Below are 26,012 nucleotides of genomic sequence, written 5' to 3'. Positions count from 1 at the left end.
AATTTTTCTGGATTCCTCTGAAAAATGTACTTTACAGAAATAAACTCAGGTGTGGTGTCACCAGCCCAGAATAGGAAAGCACAGGTCAGGACTATCACCTCCCTGATTTTAGACACGATACTCCTATTAATGCCACCTATCTAAAAATCTCCTGAGATAATTAGATAGCTATGTCACCTTTGTTAATTATAAAGTAGGAAACCTCATGGATGTCAGGGAAGGCGTTTATGGAGCAGGCTACTCACCTGTGTCCCCATTGAGGGGACCTAGTTCCTGGGGCTCCGGTCTGGGTGGCTGATCTGGTTCTTGGCGTCTCTGGAAGAAATGGCACAACAATGAGGTGGAGGTGGAGGGTGGGAGTCGATGTGAGGATGGCTGCCACAGTAGCATTCTTCCAAAGCCAGACAGGACTTCCGCTGCGGGGGACCACTCAGGCCGCCTCCTCCCCACCCCAGCGCCGCACTCCCTCCGCGCGGAAGGGGTCCCCAGAGCAGGATTTTCCTGCATGGCCCGGAACAGCCTCCCTGTGGTTGGACTCCTGCCACAAACCAAGGCCTCTTCTTCCTTCTCCCGGGATTGGCCAGACTTTCCGCTTTTACCCTCACCCCAGTCATGACCTTCAGGTGCCCTAACACTTCCCAGCTTCTAGTTCAGTGACAATTCCCCTTTCTCCTCAGGGCCTGTGGCTGGCACCACTTCCAGCCAAGATCCCCTTAAAGTTCTGTGGTGTTGGGGGCAGAGCATCGGAAGTCCAAGCCGTGGCTTTGCCATGTTTATCTCTGCTGGAAGGGGCTGTTTCCTCAACCCGAAGGAGGCGGAAGTGCTCACCTTGCCAGACGGGGTGAGACACTGTAATTGGGATGCACTGGGCACTCTGCTGTCCACACTAATTAGCTAATCTTTAGAGCAACCCTGGGAAACAGGCATGTCCCAGTTTAAAGAGGAGAAGGCAGGCTAGGACTTCATCAAGGTGGATTAGGGTATAATGGGCAGTCAAGTATTTGAGCCAAACCGAATGGGCGATTTAACCAGCCTTGGCCAGCGTTGGCTGAATCTGATCAAACGAGAACCGATGGATGCAAAGGGCTTTCTAGATCACAGTGCCAGTGGCTTCCAGATGTTCAGTTTTCACAAGTGAGTAATTTTTTTAAGACTCTCACCTGAGGATATGTTTAGAGATGAAGGTACAGAGGGAGGGAGGAAAGGAGGGAAGTTGAAGGGGAGGGGGGCGGGGAGAGGAACATCAATATGAGAGAGAAACATCAATCAGTTGCCTCCCATATGTGCCCCAACCTGGGATCAAACTCACAACCTAGGTATGTGCCCTGACCAGGAATCGAACCTGCAGACTTTTGGTGTACCAGATGATGCTCCAACCAACTGAGCCACCTAGCCAGGGCAAATGAGTAATATGTTTAATAGGAGAGTTTTTATGGATTGATAAGCAAAAGGGCTGAAAAAATTATTTGCAGACTACCGCTCACTTCATAAAATAGAGAACATTTTAACCTTGAAAAATATAGTAGGAAAAGCTCAAAACCAGTTCTTCCAGGAAAAGGGAATGACATCTTTATTCAAGGTTACACACACTCACACCTTTAATATTCTCATTTCACCTCAGATAGGTGAATATTTGGTCACTACTATCTGGCACTGACCCCTGAACCAGAACCAAAGCAAAATAATGTAAATCCTTTTGTACACTTCTCAAAATATTCTTAAAAAAAAAAAAAAAGATATTCTAGACCCCATTTTGAGAAACATTTTAAAAAATAAGTCAGCCTGCCGGAACCGGTTTGGCTCAGTGGATAGAGCGTCGGCCTGCGGACTGAAGGGTCCCAGGTTCGATTCCGGTCAAGGGCATATACCTGGGTTGCGGGCACATCCCCAGTAGGAGATGTGCAGGAGGCAGCTGATCGATGTTTCTAACTCTCTATCCCTCTCCCTTCCTCTCTGTAAAAAATCAATAAAATATATTAAAAAAAAAAAAAAAAGTTAAAAAAAAAAAATAAGTCAGCCCATGAAAAGGCTATGAAAATGTTCAATTGTGAATTATCACTATAAAAGAAAAACGTTAACAGATGTTTACATGTAATTATTAGAATAAAAATTATTAACAATTTCGTGAACTCAAGAACCACTGAATGCTGTTAGAAAGCATACTTCTGGTTGGGGAGGGAAGATAAGTGAAGGGTAGGCTTCTAGATTCCAGAACATTCTGCTCTTGGCACAGTATGACCCCCTAGCAAACTGAGGGAGGCAGGGTGCCTCCCCCAGGCCCTGGTGCCCCAAATCTGCTCAGTGGCTGGGTGTGCCTGACAACGGAGTCCTCCATCCACCCTGTGAAGACTCAGCCCTCCCTTCCCAGAGGAGGGGGAGATGCCTGGGCCAGGCACAAGCCAGGGAAGCTGTCAACACAGGAATCTGGGGAAGTGACAGGAGCCAGCCTCTCCACCCTGGGCTGGAGGAAGGAGGGAGATAAACGCAAATGGTTGTCTCATCCCTGTTGCCACCACTGGTTACATTCATCTGGGCAACGTTCCCATGGGAGTGAGAATTCCTGAACTCCTGTCATGGCTCTGCCATGAACTTGGACAAATCCCTTTCCTCCTTTGGGAAGGGGAGGTGAGGAGGTCTTCATTTCCCCCGTGGCACTCAGAACACTAGAGACTGGAGCAGCGTGATCACGAACTCTGGGTCGCCCAGATCTGGATTCAAATCCTAAATCCAACACTGAGTGATTTATGACCTCCCCAAGCCCTGGTTTCCTCCGGAGGTTGTTTTAAGGATTGGATGAGATAATGCACCTCTAACACCTGGCACATTCAAAGAGCTCACACATTGCATACGTTTATTATGTTATGTTTGAAATGATGGCAGGAGCAGAGACCCCATAGTGCTTTGGTAGCTCGCTGAGGCTGCCGTGGGCCTCGGGTTGCCTGAAATCAGATCATAAAGCTCATGAAAAACTGTCTTCTCCCAAAGAACAACCAGAGGGAGGGGCACAACTCTCCTTCACTAGTGGCTTCCGGACCACAGGGGGGATGTGGCCTGCACCCGAGTCCCCAGATCCTGACAAAACCACCCCAGGATCACTCCTTACAATGACATTCAGAGCTTGTCACGGTCACTCCTCAGTCTGCCATCCTCCTCCACCCCATTTCTTTAACTGAGGTAAACTTGGTAGAGAGCATTGTATCAGTTCAGGTGTGCACATTAAAATTGGATATTTGTACACACTACAAAGTGGTCACTCCCACCACCATAAATCTAGTTTCCACCCATCGCCACACAACTGACCCCCTTCCCCCACTTTGCCCTTCCCCACCCCTTTACCTCAGGTAACCACCCATCTGTCCTCTTTACCTCTGAGGTTTTTATTTTGCTCTGTTTATTCATTTGATTTGTTTTATAGATTCCACATATAAGTAACATTAGACAGTACTTTTCTTTCTCTGACTTATTTCACTTAGCATAATACCCTCAAGGTCCATCCATATTGTTGCAAATGGCAAGATTTCCTCTTTTTGTGTGTGTGTGTGTGTGGACAGGTAGCATTCCATTCTATATATGTGCCCAATCTTTTTTTATCCATTCATCCATCAATGGAAACTTGGGTTGTTTCCATATCTTGGCAGTTTTAAATAATGCTGCAATGAACATAAGGGTACAGATACCTTTCTGAATTAGTATTTTGTATTCTTTGGATAAACACTCAGAAGTGGAACAGCTGGATCATTTTGTAGTTCTATCTTCAATTTTTAAGGACTCTCCACATTGTTTTCCATAGTAGCTGCCCCAGTCTACAGTTCTACCAACAGTGTAGCAGAGTTCTCTTTTCTCCACAGCCTCTCCAACACTTGTCATGTCTTCTCTGTTGGTCACAGCCATTCTAACAGGTGTGAGGTGATATCTCACTGTGGTTTTGATTGGCATTCCCTGATAATTAGTGATGCTAACCATCTTTTCATGCTTGTTGGCCATCTGTATGTCTTCTTTGGAAAGCCATCTATTTAGATCCTCTGCCCATTTTTTAATTGGGTTATTTGTTTATTTTTGTTTTTGACTTCATATATTTTGGAGCCCATTTTCTTAATATTTAAATATTTGTAAACATTTTTCAAATATAGTAATAGCAATATACATACATGTATTCATTATTAGAATATTACATCATTTCCTTACATATTAATTTTTCAAATATATTATGAGCATTTACTACATGGCATTAAATACTCTGTAAAAAATATTAGTGTTAATGACCCAAGTATTACATCTCTATGGATGGACTTAATCATTTAATCAATCAACTACTGAAGAGTATTTAGATTGTTTCCATTTTTCAATTTCCAAATTATGCTTCAGCTAACATTTTTTTACACACCTAAAAGTACTGGCTCTACCCTCCAGCAAGGTTCTACCAATTAATTCGCACACAAGGCCAGCTTCACTGCAACCTTGCCAACATGGAATAGTATCACTCTTTTTTTTGGCAAATCTTCTCGGCCAAAACCAAACCAAAACAACCTATTGTACCCCACCACATGCATCCCAAGGTGCTCAAGATAACCTCAGCATGACATACCTCGGAAATATTGAGGGTTTGGTCCCAGACCACCGCAATCAAGTGAGTTGTAATCTTTTTGCTGGGGGAGGGTCTTGCCTTCAATTTGTAAAAAAAAAATGCAACGCCTGTGAAGCGTAATATAGTGCAGCACAATACAATGAGGTATGCCTGCACAGCCAACAATTTCTCAGACCTCCAGGCCCAGCTCATCTATCATTTCTCCTTCCTCTCCCCAGGCCTGAGTTATCTAATCTCCAGGGCCTACTCAGACATGTGAGGGCCTACCTGATCACTTGTGTTTCTCCTGCTAGTTCAAGGGGTTCTTTGAGGACAGGGACCATTTGTGAAATCTACTAAGGATCTGCCCCATTACGATGCCCAGAGCAGTATTTGTAGGAATGTGGCCTCCGGGCCTGCTGTGTTAGAACCACATGGAGTGTGGCTTAACATACTCCCCAGGCCCAGTTTTAGGCCTACAGAACCTGAGAGTGGTGTGTGCTGGGAGGCTCCAATCGACAATCTCTAGGTGACTCTGATGCTCATAAAAACCTGGGGACACATTGCCCAGTACTGAGTAGGAATTGATAAGCAGCCACTCATGGAAAATCCCCAGGTTGGACCCTGGCCGCTTCCTCCTTGGAGGTCATGGAGCAGAGTTCGCCCTGCAGTGCGAGAGGACAGGAGCAGGGAGGGAGACACGACAATTTCCTGTCCAAAAGCACAGCCAGGGGGTGAGGGGGAGGCCTGGGACCTGGGTGGGACATCTGGGTTGAGCTCTGGAAGAGGGACAGCAGCTTCCCCAGTCAATGGAAACTCGGGAGAGGGGAGGGGAGAAGCCAGGACTAGGGGAGAGGCTGGGAGACCGGGGTTCCAGCTTTACTGTGTGGCTTTAAGGCAGCCCCTTTCCCTGTTTGGACCTTAGTTTCTCCATCTGTGATGGGTCAGAGTTGGGAACAGATGTTCTCAGTCCTTCTGAACTCCCGGGCAGCCCTTCAACTAAGAAGGCTGGAAACAGGACGCCTATCTCTGGGTAACACACACAGTTCTGGATCCAGGTCCTCGTCGTCATGCAGATTAGAGCCCTGCTCTGGGTTCAACCTCAAGCAAACCTGGTCTGAGTAGGACACGGCCGCCCAAAGCAGACAGAGTCGGGGTACAATGGGAGGACAGTGCCCCAGCAGAAGCCAGACAAGTTCAGTTGGTGAGACCCCCTAGAATATGTTTGCATTTTGGAGGGTAAATCAAGAAATGAATGTGTCCAAAAGGAACCGACAGGATGTGGAAGGAGACCCCCAAACCAAATTACAGGAGGGACTGTTAACAGAACGCAGTGGGCCAGCCTCCTGAGCAGTCAGAAAAACCTGCCACTCTCTTCAAATCTGCAGAACGCAGGAACTGCTGGCATGCGGTCCACAGCCTCAGAGGGCAGGGCTGTGGCCAAGGACTAGACGTTTCAAGAAGTTTCAGTTCAACCTGAAGAAGGATTTCAGAACTATCCACACAGAGGTAGGCTGCCTTCCTGGAGGGTGGGGCAGGGGGGTGGTAGTGAGCTCTCCATCGCTGGTAGCATAAAAGAGGCAGACTTCCTTTTGCAGGTGGAACGGAGTGAACTCAGAGAACCCTCAGCTCCAACAGTCTATGATTCCATAAGGTAGCCCCGATATTCAGCAACTATAGGCCTCTGGTAAGCACGAAGTGTTTAGCTAGTGCGGATGGTGCGTAAAACCACCAGCGTCAACAGAGCCTCAGAGGGCTCTGTCCAGTATTGTTCAGCCTGCAGTACTTGGAGTGTGCTAAAGCCTCAGGGTTAGACTCCTCCACTTCCCTAAAATTCTGGGCCTCACTGGCAAGAATGAGTAAGGCAGCCTGGCCAGTGTGCTCAGTGGTTGGTCACCGGTTCCATTCCCGGTCAGGGCACATGTCCAGGTTGTGGGCTTGATCCCCAGTGAAGGGTATGTGGGAGGCAGTCAATCGATGATGTTCCTCTCTGATTGATGTTTCTGTCTCTCTATCCCTCCCTTCCCCTCTCTCTAAAAATCAATAAAATCGTATTTAAAAAAAGAAAAGAAAAAAGAATGAGTAAGACAGAAGCCACCGGGATAGAAGCTGCCTGGCTCTTCCTTACGGCGAGAATCCCACCAGGATGGGAGCCCAGCGTATTCTGAGGATGGCTCGGCCTCTGCTGGAGACACTGACTGGTCTAACCTGACTTCAGGGACCATCACCCCATCCTTTTTGTGGGCCTTAAGGCTTTGTGTATTTGTGATCGAGTGCTTTCATTTATGCCCTCAGTATTTCTGCTTAGCTTAGAGAATTTAGTCATCAAAGGCACCTTAAGGATTCACCTGGCGCCTCTGTCCCCCTAAACCACAGCCCTGGCTTCCCCATCTTGACCCAGAGGACAGGGTTGGAGGGGCCCCTGGAGAGTTTACTCCAATCCCCGCTCCTATTTCCAGATGGAAAAACTGAGGCCCAGAGGTGGGATGGGCAATAACTAGTCAGAGGCCACAAAGCAGGGGGCAGAGCCTTAATGAGAATCCAGATTCAAGGCGGGGCCTGGAGTCCCTTCCGCTTCCTTAGTGCACATACAGACGGATCCAAATAGCTCAATGTTTAGGGGACTGGTGATTCTGAGCCTCAAGGGGCTCAGGTCACACCCCTCTGCAGTATCAGAGCTGCCTTTCCGGTGTCTGGACTCAGCGTGGGTGGGGCCCCAGCCCCATTGGTTTCAGGATCTGAACAACCACAGTCAGAGCGCATTGGCTGAGGGTGGAAGCAGGAAGGAGGTGGGGTGGAGGCCCCAGGGGCCCCCTCCAGGGCCTCGGGTGGAGGAAATGCAGGGCCTAAGTGTTCAGGGCTGTTGAGAAATGTGACTGTTCACACGCAAATTAGTGAAAAACGCAGAAGTAGGACCCACTCTTGACTCCCAGTCGAGTGCTTTCCTCTGCAGGTGCTGCAGCTGGTGTCCAAAAGCATCTGAGCATCGTCCCAGCACCTCCTTGTCTGCAATGCTCCCTACTCCTCTGCCAAACCATGGATCCAAAGGGGAGGCCTGGGGTTCTGGTGCCATTTTGACTGGTGGCAGGTGGGGGTGGAGTGTGAGAGGGTGGGGAGTAATTAACCTTAGGATAGATAACTTTCCTGGAGTAATTTATATATAAATCACCACAAAGTTGGTAACTTAAAACAACAGAAATGTATTCTCTCATGGTTCTGGAGGCTAGAAGTCCAAAATCAAGGTATCTGTTGGGTCGGTCCTCCTGGGGTTTCTGCAGGAGAGTCTGTCCCAGGCCTCCCGCCCAGCTCCTGGTGGCTGCCAGCCATCCTGGTGTTCCTCGGCTTGTAGGTGCATCTCTCCGATCTCTGCTTCTATCATCACATGGCCTTCTCCCTGAGCGTCCGTGTGCAAATTTCCCTGCTCTTATAAGGACACCAGTCACTGGATCCGGGCCCACAGTAATCCAGTATGACCTCATCTTAACTGGATTATATCCACAAAACACTATTTCAAATAAGGTCCTATTTATAGGTTCCGGGTGTACATGAGGTTTGCAGGGACACTATTCAACCCAGCACAGATAGCGTTTCCGATGTCGGGGCTGTTTCCTTCAGGAGGGACCAGGGGGTTGGGTAGCATGGGCAGTGGAGAAACAGTCAGGAGGTCTGCAGGCTCATAGACACTCAGTGAAAAAGAACTCCATCTCTGGGGGAAGAAGTACTGAAAGTAGGTCAGTTTGTACATCCCTATGGAGGGGGGGAGCATGGGTGGGGACGGATGTTTTATGTATTGTGTAGCATTCGCCCTAGATGTTCTGGAAGACTCGGATTTGACAATAAAGTGACACAAGATAAATGATTTTTAGGGATTAAAATTCACTTGCCGAGAGAAATAGGATGGGTCTTCAGGTAATGGACAGATTTAGATCTATCTACGGTGAAGATGGATGGATTTTCTCTCACTCCTTCTCTTCTTTGCTCCTTCACGTGCAGTGCGTGAGCTCACGGGAGCTCCCCTCCCCTCCCCTGCCAGTCCTGCTCCCCCCCTCACCCCAGGTTCCCAGTGCTCAGGAGTTCCCCTCCCCTGCCAGTCCTGCTCTCCCTCCCCCCCCCCCCCCCAGGTTCCCAGTGCTCAGGAGCTCCCCTCCCCTGCCAGTCCTGCTCTCCCTCCCCTCCCCCCAGGTTCCCAGTGCTCAGGAGCTCCCCTCCCCTGCCAGTCCTGCTCTCCCCCCACCCCCCGGTTCCCAGTGCTCCGGAGCTCCCCTCCCCTGCCAGTCCTGCTCCCACCCCCCACCCCCCAGGTTCCCAGTGCTCAGGAGCTCCCCTCCCCTGCCAGTCCTGCTCCCACCCCCCACCCCCCAGGTTCCCAGTGCTCAGGAGCTCCCCTCCCCTGCCAGTCCTGCTCCCACCCCCCACCCCCCAGGTTCCCAGTGCTCAGGAGCTCCCCTCCCCTGCCAGTCCTGCTCCCACCCCCCCCCCCCCAAGGCTCCCAGTGCTCTGAGGGTGGAGGACGCTAAGAGGAGGGGTGGAAACCCAAGTGCACCCCAAGATGTCAGAGCCAGGACTCCGGTAGTCTGCTAGACTCTTCCTTTTATGGGGTGGGGGTGGGGTTGAGGGGGGCGGGTCTCCTACTTTTCCCAAGCTGGTTTTTTTGAACATGACTGTTTATGAATGTTATACCGACCCCTTGAGGCTCCTTTCCCAGGGAGGTTCCAGACTTTTGTTCAGTAGCCGACCTAGGAACATGCCAGAGCAGGTGGCAGCCCCTCCTACCCGGGTATCACCGTCTACACTTGTCTGCTTCTTAGCAACTGATTTCAAGTTTTATCGTTTCTGCCCTTTTTACAACACAAGTGCTGATGTGAAGCATGGGCCCCAAATGCAAGACCCAATTGAGAGGAAGATGAAGTCCTTAGGTGGCTGGGGCCTATCAGGTGATCAGGGACCTATGCTAGCTGCCTGGAAATTCAACTACAAGGGAAAAGAACAGAATTAAAAACATGTATATGTGCAGAAAAGGTGATACCAGAGAGTGCGCCTCCAAGGCAAGGATGATTAAAACGTTTTCTAATGGGCTTTAGGCCAGAGAGTACAGAAATCTGGTCTGACCTCACCAGGTTTCAGTGCATGTGTATGGAAGCCTGTGTTGGGTTTAGCTGGGATGATGTGTGGGGGGGATGGTGGTTTCCAGGTTGGGCAAAAACCACTCAGAGGCCACATATGTACCAATGTCCCGCGATGTCTGGGGCAGAGGGCTCAGTGTCCAGGAAAGGCAGCTTCCTTTCATAGCCCTTCAGTGTCCCACCTTGGCACACGGAATTAACAAGCCAGATGTGCCCGGCCCCTGTGAAGCAGGGCCCTGCCTCTCATGTGCCCCACTCACCCTAGCACAAAGTCTAGTCCACCCACCTCAAAACCCAGCCAAGATGCCACCTCCCTCAGGAGGCCTTCCTTTGTCCCCTCCACTCCCCTCTGAACACAGAGCCACAGTGGCCTGGGGTTAGGATGAAATGCAAGGATGCTCATGAATAATGTAAACACCCAAGTGTCCACTGGTTAAAAAAGTCACAGGACATCCATAGATTACTGGGTGGCCATTAAAAATCATGTCTCCAGCCCTGGCCAGTGTGGCTCAGTTGGTTGGGCATCGTCCAATGCACCGAAAGGTTGTGGGTTCGATTCCCGATCAGGGAACACACCCAGGTTGTGGGTTCGATCCCCGGTTGGGGTGCATATAGGAGGCAGCCAATCGACGTTTCTCACATCTCTCTCTTTCTCTCAAATCAATAAAAACATATCCTTGGGTGAGGATTGAAAAAAAAAAAATCATGTCTCCATGAACTATTTAACATGGGAGAACGCCCCAGCAAAATGTTAAGTAACCAGAATACAACCATTTAAAATAGCCACACTCATGTATATTATACAGCAGGAAAAACAGCAGAGAGAATGACACTGAAATGTACACAGAGGCTAGTTCTTAATGATGGGATTAGAAATGACTTTTAAGTTTCTTTGTACTTTTCCAAATTTTGAAATTCTTCCTCAAACACTGTAATAAACAGAATAATTAGATTTCTTAAGTGGAATCCTAAATATTTGCTAGTCCTAGGTTTGTATCCCCTCTTCTATCCTTGCCAAAATATCATCTGACCTCTTCTTGAACTCCTCTAGAGATGGGGAACTCACTACCCTTCCTCCTCATGAGAAGTAGAATGTGGCTTCCTTTCGCTTCCCCTCACTGGCCACAATTCTACCTTCTGGAACAACAGAGAACAAAGCTAGTCCTCTTGCTCCCTGACTGTACTTCAGAGGTTCGAAGGCAGAGGCCAGCCTCCAGGCTCCATGCTCCCAACCCCAACAGCCACTCAAGGACGTTAATGTCCTCCTGGCTCCCACATCCCACTTGCTTTCCTTGGGTACAATCTAGGCAGTGATGTGCTTAAAGTATAACTATGTTTCCCTTAGGGCATTACCCACAATTGCCTCTTATCAAGGGCGTACCACTTGCCAGTCAGTGCATCAGAGACTCTATTCTACACATTCTTTCACCTAATTTTTAGAACAAGCCTATGACGCAGGAGCTAATATCTTACAGATGAGTAAACTGAGGCATAGAGAAGCCAAGTCCCTTCCATGACCACTTAATGCAGTGGTTCTCAACCTCCCTAATGCCGCGGCCCTTTAATACAGTTCCTCATGTTGTGGTGTCCCCCAATTTCATTGTTACAAATTGAACATAATTAAAGCATAGTGATTAATCACAAAAACAATATGTAATTATACATGTGTTTTCCGATGGTCTTAGGCGACCCCTGTGAAAGGGTCGTTCGACCCCCACAGGTTGAGAACCGTTGACTTAATGGATCTGGGATGGAGTCAGGACTGAAGCAGCACCTAGTCTAGAGCCTCATACGCTAAGTTAATAACTGGATACATGAATCTAGTTCTAAAACCCCTCCCCTAGTGTCTTTGGTTGAGTTTCATTATTATTTACTAGAGGCCCAGTGCACGAAATTCGTGCACAGGTAGGGTCCCTAGTGGCTGCCTGCTGCTGGCTGGGGCCTCTCTTCGTTATGCGCTGCCCCTGGTGGTCAGCAAACATCATTGCAAGCGATTGAACTCCCAGTTGGTGGAACTCCTGAGGGGGACACTGCATATTAGGCTTTTATATAGATAGATAGATAGATAGATAGATAGATAGATAGATGCCCATGCAGGCTCTTCCTATGTCACTCACTTCTGCATCTCTCCCTCGGTCTCACCTGGCCTGTTACCTGGACGTGATCACAAAGAGTTACTGAATGACTGAGCCCCTGAGACCCTGCTCCTCGAGGCCCAGCTCTGGGAGCAGTGCTGAGCCAGGTCCTGTCACCCTGCTCAGGGCTGTGGAGCTGTGGCCAGAGCAGAAGTCTTGAGGACTGGGGAATTCAGACATCATGCCAGTCAGGGTGGATGGGGGACCCCGTGACTTAGCCTTTCAATGGAGTCCAGAACAGCTGGTCAGCTGAGACCACCAGGCACGATAACAGAACTCAGCAAACTCTCAGAACCTTGAACCTGGAAAGACTTTGAGAAGTCCCAGTGGTCAAGCCCTGGTCCCTAGCCAGGGTGGGCCCCACTGAAAGCTCTGGCCTCATTCCTTGCTACATGCCAGCTCCCCTCTCCAACATGAGCCCCATCACATGAGCTTTCTCTGGCTCAGCCTTTGCTCAGACTGCTCTCTCCGCCTCAACTGGGTAACTCCTACCAAACCTTCAATACTCAGTCAAGGCATCCCCCACCCAATCCAAAAAGCCTTCCTAGATCTCCCAAGGCTGGATGAGCTACTCCTGTTGCACCCTGGGCTGAGCCCTAGCCTGGCTCTTATTTGGCCCCCATTCACTCACTCAAATGTTTACGTAGCACCTGCTCTGCGCTCTGCACCAGGCGATGAGCACTGGATGCGGCGAGCAGAAAACCAGGCTCCGTTGCGCAGCTTTGCCACCAACTGGCTCTATGACTTTGCCACCAACTGGCTCTATGACCTTGGTTCCTCAGCTGTACAGTGGGGAGGACGCTGCAGCTCAGCCTAGCTTCCAGGGCTCTTGTGAGCTCAGCAGGATGTGAAAGTACTCTGTAAACTGCCACTCAGGTTGAGTCATGGTTGTCGTGACCTGACCTCCTCTAGTCTGAGCTCATTTCTGTATCTCCCATCCTCAGAGTGCCCCTCTCTCCCAGGGGCCTGATAGCCAGTGGGATGGGCTTGGGAGCTCAGGGGTTGGCAGCTGGAGGAGAAACTGGGCATGGACATGAAACAGGCATGAACTTTAAACAAAATCGATTTACAAATCCTGCCTCACAGGGACAAGGAAGACATGCCAGGCTGCTCTGGGGCAACAGAGTGGAGGCTTTTTATGCCAAAGGGCTTTGGAATCATTAAGAAGGCACCAGAAGCACAGGGTAGAGTAGAGACAAAGAACACTAGGTACCAGGGGACTAGGTACCAGGGTCCTGCTCTCAGTTGCTCTGAGGGACATCAGTCAAGACCCTTCCCTTCTCCAGACCTCAACCTCCATCTGTACACTGGGTGCTTCAGCCCAGGTGGCACCCAAGGCCCTTGCTCCCTTGGACAGTCTGTGCTTGCCTTCACAGTTTGGGAGGGGGGTCCAGCTCAGGCTGTGCTCAGGACAGACAGGGACAGCTGGTACGGCTCTCAGAAGGGCCAGGAGGCATGGGACCCACGCTCACAGTGGTCTCTTTCAGCTTGTGGAAGGCCAGGCCGGCACAGGGCTCCTCCCAGCCTCCTCCCACCACTATGTGGATGGAATTCACCGCTGGCCCGCTTTCCAGGCTGAGAGGTTGACACAGGTACACAGACTCTCCCACTGTTAGGAATCATTCTGCACATCCCCCTCCTTCTCCTTATCGAGGGGGAATCTGAGGTCCAGGGAGTGGCAAGGGTGTTCTTAGGGTCACACATCATATTGACGGCACAGCCAGGATCTAAAGCCAGGACTGATGTCCACCCATCACCAGCTCGATGACAAGTCTCAACCCAGGCTCAGGCTGATGGGCCCACCACTCCTGCCAGCAAGCCCTGTGCTTCCACGGATGGAGGCACGCCTCAGTTTCCCTGTTGGAGCCAGGGAAGACATGAGGGTTTCTGGGTCAGAGCCTGGGTGTAAAGGGGGAGCAAGGAAAGCTGGGGAGGCCTTGAACTTGGGACCAAAACGTATCTTCCTAGACTAGGCACAGGGCAGGGAGTCGGATCATCCAGGCTGGGGACAGTACTGAACACCCAACAGGCAGAAAAGCTTATGCTTGGGCACAGAGAGAGACTCAAGTTCAATGAAAAATGACTAAATATTCTCACAGGTTGGGCTGTCAGGGTCTCCAGGGAACTGATGATCACCTTTATGGGACCACTTCTTCCCACTGGCTGGGGGGCAGGCAATAGGAGGGAAAAGGGCCAGGACCTGAGGGGTCCTCCCTTTCCTCTCTGCGCTCCAGGCTGCCTCCAAGGAGGTTGTCCTTCAGGCTCCAGGCTATGAACCTTCTGGGCTTGTCAGACCCCAAGGGGCAGCTGGTCCCACTGCAAGAAACCTGAGTAGAGTCTCCTGGGCCCTAACCCAGCTCTGAGGCCCCTTGGGGGAGGGACAGGAAGGGAGGGAAGGGCAGCAGGCGGTAGGTCTCCACCCTCCTTAGCCCCTCCCAGCTCCCCCTCCCCGCCCCCCCAAACCCCTACCCCCCAACCTCAGCACAGCCCACAAGCGCCCGCTTTGGGTCCCAAAGAGGCTCTAGACCAGCGATTCTCAAACTTTAAACCCTATGCAGTCACCTTGTATCTTGTTAAAAGACCAGCTCTGTTTGAGGAGTCCGGGGCAGAGCCCGAGACTCTGCATTTCTAACAGGTCCCACGTGATGCAGATGCTGCGAAGCCGCGGACCACTCCGCGAGCAGCGGCCCTAGCGACGCTCGGCTTCGGACCCGTGGGAACGCCGCGGGCCCAGAGAGGTCAGGCCACTTGTCCACGGCCACACAGCGACCAGCCCCGGCCCGAAGGAAAGGGCACCTGCCGCCGCGCGAGAGGTTTCCTCACTCGGGCAGAGGCATGACCTGCCCTTCCCAGGCCGGGCGGCCGTGTCTGTAAACTCCGCTGCCCCGCGCGGCTCAGCCCCGGCCCGGGGGAAAGAGCGCCGCCCGGCCGGCCGCCCTCCGGGCCGCCTCTCGCAGTTCTCCGCCTGGCACCTCCCGGGGCCGGCCGGGGGGAGCCCGCGGCGCCGAGGGTCCCCGGCGGCGGAGCGGCTCCGCACTTCCCTTCGCTCCCGAAGGCAAACTTCTCCGCCTTACCTTTTTGGGGGGTTTGCAGCAGCTCAGCCGGCTGTGTCCGCAGCCCATCCTCCTCCGGGGGCTCCCGGACGCCGCTTCCTAATTCCGGGGCCCCCAGAGGACCCTGCCGCCCGGGCCCCGCCGCCGGCTGCGCGCCTGCCGGCCAGGGCTGCGGGCGAGACCCTGAAACTGAACCTGAAAGCGCAGACTTGAGCCCGAGCGGCGCGGCCGCGCGCCGTAAATACCCGAAGAGCCGGGCCTCCGCGAAATCCCCGGGGCCCGCCGCGCCGCCGCTCGAGGCAGGTGACCGGAATCTTTAGAAACGATAGGAACCTCTGGTCAGGGAGGAACAGATCCCTACGAGCAAGGATGCTTTTCCGGGCACTCAGCAGAGAAAAGGCCAGGGGGGAAAAAAAATCAAAACAGTTTTTTAATTAAATACAACAGCTGCCATTTATTGAGGGCTGATTCTATCCTGGCTACTTTTTACATATTGTTTCTATTTCTTGCCATCTCTGCAGCAGAAGTGTTATCGCCTCCATTTTACAGGTGAGGCTCAGAGACGTGAAGTGATTTGCCTAAACTCACATAACTAGTAAGTACCAGAGCCCAGGTCTAATCCAGTATTAACTCCAGAACCTAAGCTTTAAACCACTTCCGTACAGATACATAACAATATTACGTTTAATTGCAATGCCTCCTCACTTCTGGGTGGAGAGCTCTTTCCAGCTGTGATATTCAACTCTATCGATCTGAGATAGATGTTATCCATCAAAACAACTTTGTGAGGCAGACAGCAGATACAGGGGGAATAAGGAACATAAAATGCCTGGGGCAAATACTTTTTATCTGCCCCCACTTTGTTACTAGCTGAGGCTTCTAGGAGTAGCAGTGCAGGAAAAAGACACCTAACTTTGAGAATCAGTGTGCAGGTCTGTCTGTGTGTATATTAGGAAATTACACAGGCCCAGAGACCACGTGTGGAAAGGGTGTTGATGAAAGGGGCTTACAGTCATGAGTGGGGAAAGAATATGAGACCACAAAAGAAGTTCCTCCTCCACAGAGTACAAGGCCAAGTGCAACAGGTCCTCATAAAGGGAACTAAGGACACAGGTGATAGGTTCTTGGAAGAAGAAGAATATAGGATGGTGGTTCACAAAGTATGTTCCCAAAGCAGCAGCATCCCGACCACCAGAAAACTTTGTTAGAAATACAGTCTCAGGCCCCACCCAGACCTATAGATCCTAAACTCTGGGGATGGGTCTCCGGCACCTATAGCTTCACAAGCCCTCCTGGTCATTCTGGCCCATGCTGAAGTTTGAGAACCACTATTGTAAGATGGGCTAACTGGGTAATGAGCAAAGAGTGCCTACTTAAGTTAATGTTTATCCAAACAGTGCTCATGATTTAATCAAAACCAACAAGGCCCAAACCAAAACAACCAAAACATCCAAGAAAAGAATATTGGTTAAATAAATTATGCTCTGTCCATAAAAATAGGATGTCATGCAATCAGCAAAAACACTGATGAAGATGAATGTTTTTAATATTATAAAATGTAATAAATTCATTCTTATTTTAAAAAGTGTTATTAGTGACTACTTCTGGATGGGTGAGATTTTAGATTTTTTAAATTAGTCTTCATTTTCTTATATTAAAAAAATGAGTATATACTTATTACTATTGTAATAAGAAAATTAGTATTATAATAAGAAAAAGTGTTTTAAAAAATATAATTTTAAATCCATGCATGAGACTGAGACTAGTTTTTCACCATCAAGTCATGGGCAAGTATGTGAAATCCCAAAGTAATAGATAATGACTGTTAAAAGCAACAAAAATGGCAAAAATGCGGCCAGGCTGGTGTGGTGCAGTGGTTGAGTGTCAACCTATGAACCAGGAGGTGTCATGGTTCGATTCCAGGTCAGGACACCTGCCTGGGTTTCAGGCTTGATCCCAGTAGGGGGCCTCCAGGAGGCAGCCAATCAATGATTCTCATCATTGCTGTTTGTATCTCTCCTTTCCTCTCTGAAATCAATAAAAATATGTATTTTTAAATGGCAAAAATTCATAGGGAGATCATCCTGAAACACTTATTTCCCCCTTTGAAGAGTTTCTTATATGAACATTGAAGAGTTGGACTTTTAAAATTGTTCTTGAGTTGTCATGTCAATAATTGCAATGGATCCCTGGGCTGGTGGCTGGAAGCTAGGAAGGCAGATTCTGTTCCTGGAGCCTTTGTTCTCAGGAGGTCTTGCCTCCAGCTTTCTTGAGCTTTGTGGGAGGCCAGGCCTAGGTTTCCCACTTTCACACACCTTGGCTTTTTTTAAAAATGTTTTTATTGATTTTTTTAGAGAGAGAGAGAGAAAGGGGAAAGGATAGAGAGAGAGAAACATAGAGAGAAACATCATTGATCAGCTGCCTCCTGCACGTCCCCTACTGGGGATCAAGCCTGCAACCCCGGGGAATGTGCCCTGACTGGGAATCAAGCCAGTGACCTCTTGGTTCATGGATGGACACTCCACCACTGAGCCACACCAGCCAGGCCGAACTTGGCTTTTAAATGATGTGCTTCAAAGTTCTGCCTGAGGAAAAAAAAACAACACAAAAAACAACTCTAGAGATTTTTGCTTTAGTGACTTAAGTTTGAATATGTGGCCAATAGCTTTTCAGCGCTTGATGTACCAGTCAGATTAGGTTAGGTTTTGCTGCAAGAATGGAAAACAGAAATGTCAGTGGCTTCACACAAGTGAAGCTAGGTTTTGCTCACACTGCATGTTCAGCATGGGAGGCAGTGGGCTCTGTTTTACAGCAAATCTACGCCATCCTGTGATGCAGCCATCCCAGCACCCTGGCTCCAGGGCTTGCCAGGGTGCGAGAAGAGACTGTACAGAGAATGGTGCGTGGCGTCTATAATGCTTCCACTCGGAAGTGACACCCATGAAGACCATTCACATTTCACTGACCAAAGCAAGTCATCCATACAGCCATGTCCAACTTCACAGTGATGGGGAAGCACAACCTGTGCCCCGAAGTAGAGGAAAGCCCAGAACCCAGAATAGTGGTGGGCAAGCAGTAAAGTGCCATCGTTAGGTATCAGCAAGCAGGTTCTAAGGTGTGCCCGTTTCTTGGACAATTTGGGTGAATAACTCATCCTGATTTGCTCAGGATTTCCCCACTTTTAGCACCAAAAATCCTATGTCCCAGAAAACTATGGGCAAAGTATACTGATGTACCAGAGAAGAAGTTCTTGTCCTTGAATTAGTTACAATCTGTTTTTTTCTTTTGTTTGTTTGCTCATTTGTTTTTGACATTAGGCCTACACCTAGGAAAAAATGGGAAGCAATGCAAACACGTTATAAAGCTAATGTCGAGTTGTATTCTGCATGTATTAAAAGGAGATAAAGAGACCACGATGGATGGGGATGGGAAAGGAGGACTTCCTGGAGGAATATTAAAACCAAAGGATATTTATGCCAAAGGGAATCCTAGAATCTCAGGTTGGGATGGTATTTGATGCTTCCCTTCTGTGGCTTGCAGCTCAAATCTCTTTGCTAATTTCCTTTCTAGGTGTGTGTGGAGCCTATGATCAAATACTTCCAGCGTAGGAGGAGCCATCAGCTATCTCGCCATATCTAGGGGGAAGAGGAGAAGCAGGGAGGAGTAGTTACAAGAAGGAGGAACAGTGTGAGTCAAGTCACGGTAGAATGTGGAGGCTGGGGAGTCGGGGGATGAAAAATTAGTTTTGTAGCTAGGTTGTGTGGAAAGGGTTAATGTTGCGGATGGGGTGGGCTCCCTTGCGAAACATTGAAAAGAACAATAGGGTTTACCCAAAGCCGCTTCCATTAGAAAAGCACAATGTGCCCATTCGTAAAAAGTTGTGCATGGAACCTCAGGCAGCTCAGAGCCCCCTGCAGCCCATGCAATGGGGCTGCGTCTGGATCCAGGTTAAGAAGCTCTCAACTCAGTGGTTGCTAGGCGTCTTTCTAGCTCCCGACGCTTCTTCTGTTCCGATTCTTCTGATCGAGCCCAGTTGATTTCCAGGTACGTGTTGTCTGCCCAGAGTGACTTTCTTCACCATGCATCTCTGTGGGTTATAATTCTACCTGTGTATCCAACAGCAGCTCAGATGACCCCCGCCGAAAGCCTTGCAGCACCTGTTCTACGGTTCTCTTAGCGCACTTGGCAGCGTTCCTCTGAGTTACACTTGTTTATGTGCTCTGCGTATCCTCCCTAATGGACTAAAGGTTACACAGCTCTGTCTCCTCCCTCCTCACCCCACCCCGTACTTAATAGATGGTGGCAGAGATTTGCAGTCACCTTATTCAACTTTCATTCTACCCCCTTCCCTAGTTACCGGACCCTGATAGTCTCTGGGACAGCAATGTGCTGGGCTCACAGGCTACTTACACAGCTCCTCTTGCATGTGGGGGCGGCCGGTGACATGTAAGGGGAAATCACTGGTTGGAGCTTCCAGGAAATCTTTTAATAGGGGAATGACTCAGCTTGGAGCGGGATCCCTCTTTCCTTGCTCCACACCCCCCTTTTCCTGCTTGGAATACAGACACGATGGCTGGATTCCAGCAGCCATTTTGTTACCCTGGGCAAAAAGATGGGAGGTGCCTTTATCTCTGATGAATGTATGGAGCCCCTGTACTAGCCTTGATCAACTACTTCCTAACTTTTTTGCATACTAGAATAAATAACAAATCTGTTTAATCCACTGCCATTGAGAGTCTGTCTAGTGAATGCAATGTCTAACCAATTCACAGTTACTAATTTAGATTTGTTATATTGAATTGAGTAAGAATAGTTTTCTCTTAAAAAGGCTTTGTGTAGCCCCGGCTTCCGTTCTGGAGGTGGGAAGTGAGGCTCTGCTGAAGTTTGCCAGCCTCTTGATGGAGATGTTTTTGACAGCTTTCTCTTGGAAGATACATACATAAGAGAAGGAAATGAGAGGAAACCTAAAGTCGTTGAGTCCTTATGCTTCTACTGCAGTGTTGCTGAAGGAATGGGCAGGTCATTTGCTTCCAATCATCTGGGCATTGTTGGTTAAAGCAGTTTCCCTGGAGCCCTCTCTCCTTTCCCCACCATTGAATCGGGGCCTGCAGGACTGAGCCCGCGGAACGTTCACACTAAAATTTGAGCCTCATTGGTCAAACGGTTGTGGTGGGTCATCCCAGCAGGGAATCAAATCGCTACATTAATTACACGGAACTGTGTGGAATTGAATTAATGGGGAAGTCCTTTGAAAGGAGGATTGAGTCTGAGTAATGCTAATGATCAAGAAGCCATCCCTGCCTGTTGTCCCAGGAGACCTGTGGTTTGGGATTTGGGACTGCCTTGGGAGAGGTGGCAAGATTCACATTACCACGTCTCTCTACCAAGCGTCGATTCATGACAATAACCATTTGTGAGCACTTTCTCTGTTCAGTGAAGTTCAGACGGAAGTCCCAGGGCTTTTCTCTAGGGAAAACTGTGCACATCACCTCTTTGAGGAGATGCTGGGTCTGGAGGCTACTAGAAATGAGCAGGAGTGGACATGTCTTTACAGCAGTGGTTCTCAACATGTGGTCCAGGGCATCTCTTGGGAAGTTGTTAGAAATGCAAACTCTTGGGCCTCACCCCAGGCCAGCTGCATCAGAACCTGCTGGCTGAGGGGCCCGGGGATCAGTGTTTCACACGTCCCCAGGGAAGTCTGACCTGTACTTACGCTTTGACCTTTCTGTTGACCTTTTTGTCCTCCGCAGGTCTGACAGCCACTTTTTTAATGGGCACCGAGATAAAGGGTAGAGTGGAGTCCAGGAGTCTACAGGGGAGCCCCGTTTTCCGTGTTGGAGCATCCTTGGCTGGTCTGCGTGACTGGTGTCTGAGCCACTCCCGCCTGCACCCTCCAGGTGAGGCACAAGGGACTGCTCCTTGGCCTCCGAGACATCGCACATCTAGGGACTAAGCGTCACTTTCTGGATAGGGTCCTCTGATGAGCAGCTTGGTGATTTAAATGTAATCGAATGAGCAGGACTCCAATACCAGCTGGGGGCTTTTAAGGCTCAGATCAGAGATGGATATTCACTTGTCTGGCTGCACCTAAATCAATAATCTACTTGTCCCCTCCTACGACCCCCCTCATATCTTATCATAGGACTGTGTTTGCACCTTCTGCATTTCCTACCCAACATCATGTTGTCAATTCCATTCAGTTCCAAACATATTTACTGTGTATCCTGACTCAGTGGGAATCACAGGCTCCAGCAGCCTACCTCATTCTTGAGTTGAAAAATAAATAGTTTTCCACCTATGTCACCTGCTATTTAATTACAATTTAAGCAACTGCTTTTCACCAGATAACTGCCCTAACCCCTCTCTTTTGGAAAACCCGGTGTTTCCCGGCCCTGGTCTCACCTTCCTTGCTCACTCCGATGGGTGTGTCTTATCCACATGAAACTAATTAAAATGAAACACAGAGGATGCAAGGACAGGGGCTGTGTTTTCCAAGACAAAAATTGGAAAACGTAATTTAGCAAAGGAATTTATGACATTTATGTTTTTTATTGACTTGATTCATTCATTTATTCTCTGCCAACATACTGGAATTCTGGGACATCTCAATAGTTTATGGGACAGGGAAGTAGAATATTTGTCACCGGGAGGGGCCCAGAACATATGAGAAATATGATCGAGGTTCAGGGCTTAAAACTTAAGTGTCTACAGGGCTGGTAGGTACATAAATGAGGAGAGGGCCAGCATAAGACGGGCTGGGGTGCACACCGGGAGCCACATACCCTTCAAAAGGAGCACAGGTGGCTGTGCGGCAGTGGATGGGCGTTAGAAGGAAATGAAGGCCTAGGCTGGCCCAACCTTCCAGTTTTTCAAGAGAAACTAGAAATTGGGGTTTCTTAAATGTAACATCTCTCTCTCTCTCTCTCTCTCTCTCTCTCTCTCTCTCTCTCTCACACACACACACACACACACACACACACACTTATGCAGGCCAAACCAAATATTTAATATTTGCTGGAGGTTTTATCACCCGTGGTCCAGGTAGGCAAATGATGTAACAAGGCCTGTGGGAAAATACTATGAAAGTAAAAATGATCTCTAATTCGATCTGGGGGAGGAAAGGGAAGAGCAGGCTTCCCCGAGGGGGTGATGTTTGCGCTGGGCTGTGCGGATTACATATGGGTTCCTCTTGTCAAGAAAGTGGGGAAGTTTAATTATGTGAGGTCATGGGTGTGTCAACTGACCTTACTTGTAGTGATCATTTTGCAATGTCAACATGTAAACAATTAAAATTACAATAAAGGAAAAAAATGTAAGAAGAAAAAAGGGAAGAAGACTCATGCCCAGTGCGGTATGGCTTTTCAGGGGGCCCAGGGGCTTCGTGTGGCTGGAGTGCTGGGTGAATGCAGGGAGGGAGGGAGCACCAGAAGGACTGCAGCCCCCCGGTCCAGCGCAGGCCCTGCCCTCACTGAGCTCCCAGCCTGATATAATATAGTAACTACGGCGGCGGCGGGGGCATGTGCAAGGCCGAGTGCGGGGTGCTGCAGGGGTAGGTGGGGTAGGCGGAGAGCAGTTTCCTCTCCTCTCAGCCTGGGAGGCGGCAGCTAGCAGCCGTCAGTGTTGTGGTTACCGGGGCCTTGGGTTACAACACATGTTTGTTTTTAAAAAACGTTGCAATACCTTTTAAATCAGGGCCCTGGACAGGATCCAAGGACAGTAGCAGGACCAGTCCCCGTGGCGCTTCTTAAAGAAGCAGCTGCAGGGGGAGGGAGTCTTGGGAACCTGGACTGTGGGGAGGGCCTGCGTTAGGCAGGGCTTGGAAGCTGGGCACGGCGGGGAGTAGATCAAATCTCCAGTTCACCCCGTTGCCCTTCTCCAAGGCGCTGTGGACCTGGGACACTTGAAGAGGATCAGTCTCCCAAGCTGTCTTGGAAAAAAGAAGCAGTGGGCACAAGCCCTCAGGAACGCGAGGTCCACATCCTTCCGAGGAAAGACCTTCCAAATCAGCGGTTCTCAACCTGTGGGCCGCGACCCCTTTGGCAGTTGAACGACCCTTCCAGGGGTCGCCTAAGACCATCCTGCATATCAGATATTTACATGACGATTCATAACAGTAGCAACATTACAGTTATGAAGTAGCAACGAAAATAATTTTATGGTTGGGTCACAACAGGAGGAACTGTATTTAAAGGGCCAGAAGGTTGAGAACCACTGTTCCAAATGGTCCAAGGTTCAGGGGTCCAGCTTGACCGGGAGTGGGTGCCCCATTTGGGGACGCATGCGAGCAGAGACTAACATTGGTAGCGCCTATTGGAAAAGGCATGCCAGGGTCTGCTGAGGGGCATGGACGCTCAGAGCCATTTTGATTGCGACTGGAAGGGATCTGGTCCCTTTTCAAAGACAGAAGTACCTCCTCCAAGGAGTCAGGACGGGGATTCCTGAGACTCCCATTCTGGAGTACTGTTGCTGGGGATGTAAAATGGAGCAGGCGCTATGGAAAACAGTATGGAGGTTCCGCAAAGAATTCAACGTACCCAGCAATCCCACTTCTGGGTATATGTGCCAAAGACTTGACATCAGGGTCATAAGAGATGCCCGCATGCCCGTGTCCATTGCAACATTATTCACAATAGCCAAGATGGGGAAACAGCCCCGCTATCCACGGGCAGATCATGGAGGACATTACGCTGAGTGAAATAAACCAGCCACAGGAGGACAGAGACCGCCTGATTCCGCTTACATGAGGTTTCTAAAATAGGCAGCCCCGGGAAGCCGAGAGCAGAAAGCTGGTTCGAGAGATCCGTGGCACAACATGGTGCCTGGCGTTAACAGCACTCTATTGTGCACTTAGACGTTCGTTAAGAGGGTGGATCTCATGCTCAGTGCTCTTACCACAAAAACAAACAAAGGAACAAAAACAAAAAACAAGGCGGGGGGCGGGGGCGAGATTTTTGGAAGTCATAGGTATGCCTATTAGCTTGATTTTGGCGATGATTTCTGGGATGTATGCATATGTTCAAACTCACTGAATTGCATACATTAAATACGTGCAGTGTTTTTGTACACCAATTGTACCATCCAGAAAGCTTTTATTTTTTTTAAGAGAGAGGAAATGAGAGGGAGAGAGAGAGAGAGAGAGAGAAACATCAACTGGCTGCTTCCTGCAGCTGCCTACGAGGGATTGAGCTGCAAACTGAGCATATGCCCTGACCAGAATCGAACTGGCAACCTTTTGGTAAATGGGATGGTGCCCAACCAACTGAGCCACACTGGCCAGGGCAAGAAAATTACTTAAAAAATATCTTTTTTCATTCTGATTCTTGGCTTGCTATTGATTTGCACTTGACCCTGGATAATTCACATACATTCATTTCTCTGGCCTCACACCCTCACCCTTCCATTTACACAATGCCTGGCATGGAGACACTAGTAAAGATTTGTTGAATGAATGAATGAATGAATGAATGAATGATTTGGGTTGGGGCTGAAATTGGATAGGGATCAGCGAACTTCATAGTTTACAGAAAATTCCTGAATTATTCACAATCATGTGCATATAAGCAATTAAAATTTTTTCTGGGTAGAGGGTTTATAACCTTAGCCACCATCACCATAATTTATTGAGGATTTATTATGATATGCTACGGTCTTCACGTTCAATCTTCAGGAACTGTGAGGGAGATTGGATAGGTTACTAATTCCACTCTGCTGCAGTGGAAACTCAGGTTGGGGAGCAGTAAGGACCTGCTTAGGGCCAGATGCTGGATTTGAACCCAAGTCCACCAGACCCCACAACCTGAGCTCATGATGAAGTACTACAGCTTCTCAAAGAGATCTGTGACCCCAGAAGGTAAACAGGAACGTTCTATGGCCGTAGAGTTCGACTTCTCTGCGGGCCTGTGGGGAATGGGGAGGAAGGGGCCGAGGTGGAGGAGGAAGAAAGCTAGCCAGAGCAGGACAGCGCCCACGCCAGCAAGGGCTGCTATTTAGAGCCGCCCCAGAACCCCTAGGAAAGGATGATAAGGGGGCGGGCAGGGAAGAGCAATTGAAACAGGAGCCCCAGGAGGGGGAGGGGGCTATCTCCTCCCCCGCCCCCGCTGCCTCAAGCTCACCCTGTCGCCTGATGTCTAAATAAGGCTTAGAGGCACATTCTAGGCAGCTAAAAATAAACGCCGCCCCCCCCCCCCCGCCCGCCCTTGGGCTCTGGCGACCTCCCCAGCCCCGCCAGGGCTCCCCTTGGCAGGACCCGCTCTCCGGGGGCACGCCCGCGGGGATACAGAATCAGGGCTTTCTGGGGGCCCAGGGTTCTGATGGGAGGGCTTCCTACTGCAAGAAGACCTGGACAGAAGTCAGGACGCCTGGGTCCTGCTCTTAACTTTGTCCTAGCAAACCTGCAGACGTACCCCCACCCCCCGCACCCCGCCCCTGAATCTCAGTCTCCCCACGTGTCAAATGCGGACGTTGGAATAATGATGTGAAAGCTCTGGCATTTTTGAATGAAGTCAGAATCCCACACTCTGGGATCAAACTTCAGTATTTGCCCACTGGGACTCTTTAGGGTACATCTGTCCTGCAGGCTTGTTGTTAGCTCCCCCGCCTTTTATAATGATCCGAATTAGCTGTCCATCCTTAACGATGTAAAGAATTCACATGAAAGTCTAGATTCCCAGCTTCTCAGAAAATCCGATCTGTCCACACGGGGCCAGTGTTTTCCGGCCACTTGAGTCTGAATTGGGTAGCGGCCGCCCCCTGTCGGCATAATGAGTGTACTACAGGTGGCTGCTGCCGCCCTCCCTAAGAAGGGTCAAGATCCGAGTAAGTTCACTCTCAACCCCACCCTGTTGGGAGACTTCAGACTATAAAGGCGCTCTTAGGCATCGCCTGGACCTCCGAAGACATCAATGGGATTGTCTTTGTTTGGGAAAATATTAGCAGACACGCCCAGGGTCTGTTGAATTCAAATAACTCCCAAGAGCCACTTTGGAGGCCCGCAGAGGGGTGAGGGCCAGGGGAGGAAGGGGGAGGGAGGAAGGGTAAGAAAAGGAGGCAGAGCTGTTAGAAGAACAGGATTCTTCTGGTCAGCCTGCTGGGAGTCACCCAGCTCCTTTAGGGCGGCTCATGGGAGCCAGACTCTCCA

General features: G+C 49.7%; 1 protein-coding gene across 3 annotated transcripts in view; it reads right to left on the bottom strand.

The window, feature by feature from the left end:
• The window catches only part of CCDC69 (coiled-coil domain containing 69), a 31,749-nt gene extending 16,646 nt beyond the window's left edge, over positions 1 to 15,103 (bottom strand). For 2 of the 3 annotated variants that reach the window (XR_004968298.1, XM_036313874.1), the window contains exons 1-2: positions 14,897 to 15,101; positions 246 to 315 (exon numbers count right to left, since the gene is read on the bottom strand). Coding sequence is in view for 2 of the 3 variants with exons in the window: in XM_036313874.1 (XP_036169767.1) it covers positions 246 to 315; positions 14,897 to 14,944 (118 nt within the window). In the remaining variant the exon portion in view is untranslated. Of the gene's footprint in view, positions 1 to 245; positions 316 to 14,896 lie in introns of all 3 variants that reach the window. The other variant, XM_036313875.1, reaches the window with a different exon arrangement.
• Positions 15,104 to 26,012: the final 10,909 nt, after the last annotated feature.

The sequence above is a fragment of the Myotis myotis genome, unplaced genomic scaffold (assembly GCF_014108235.1).
Source record: "Myotis myotis isolate mMyoMyo1 unplaced genomic scaffold, mMyoMyo1.p scaffold_m19_p_6, whole genome shotgun sequence".
Lineage (NCBI taxonomy): Eukaryota > Metazoa > Chordata > Mammalia > Chiroptera > Vespertilionidae > Myotis > Myotis myotis.
The sequence above is the reverse complement of the archived record's forward strand: the minus strand, read 5'-3'. Positions and strand labels throughout refer to the sequence as shown.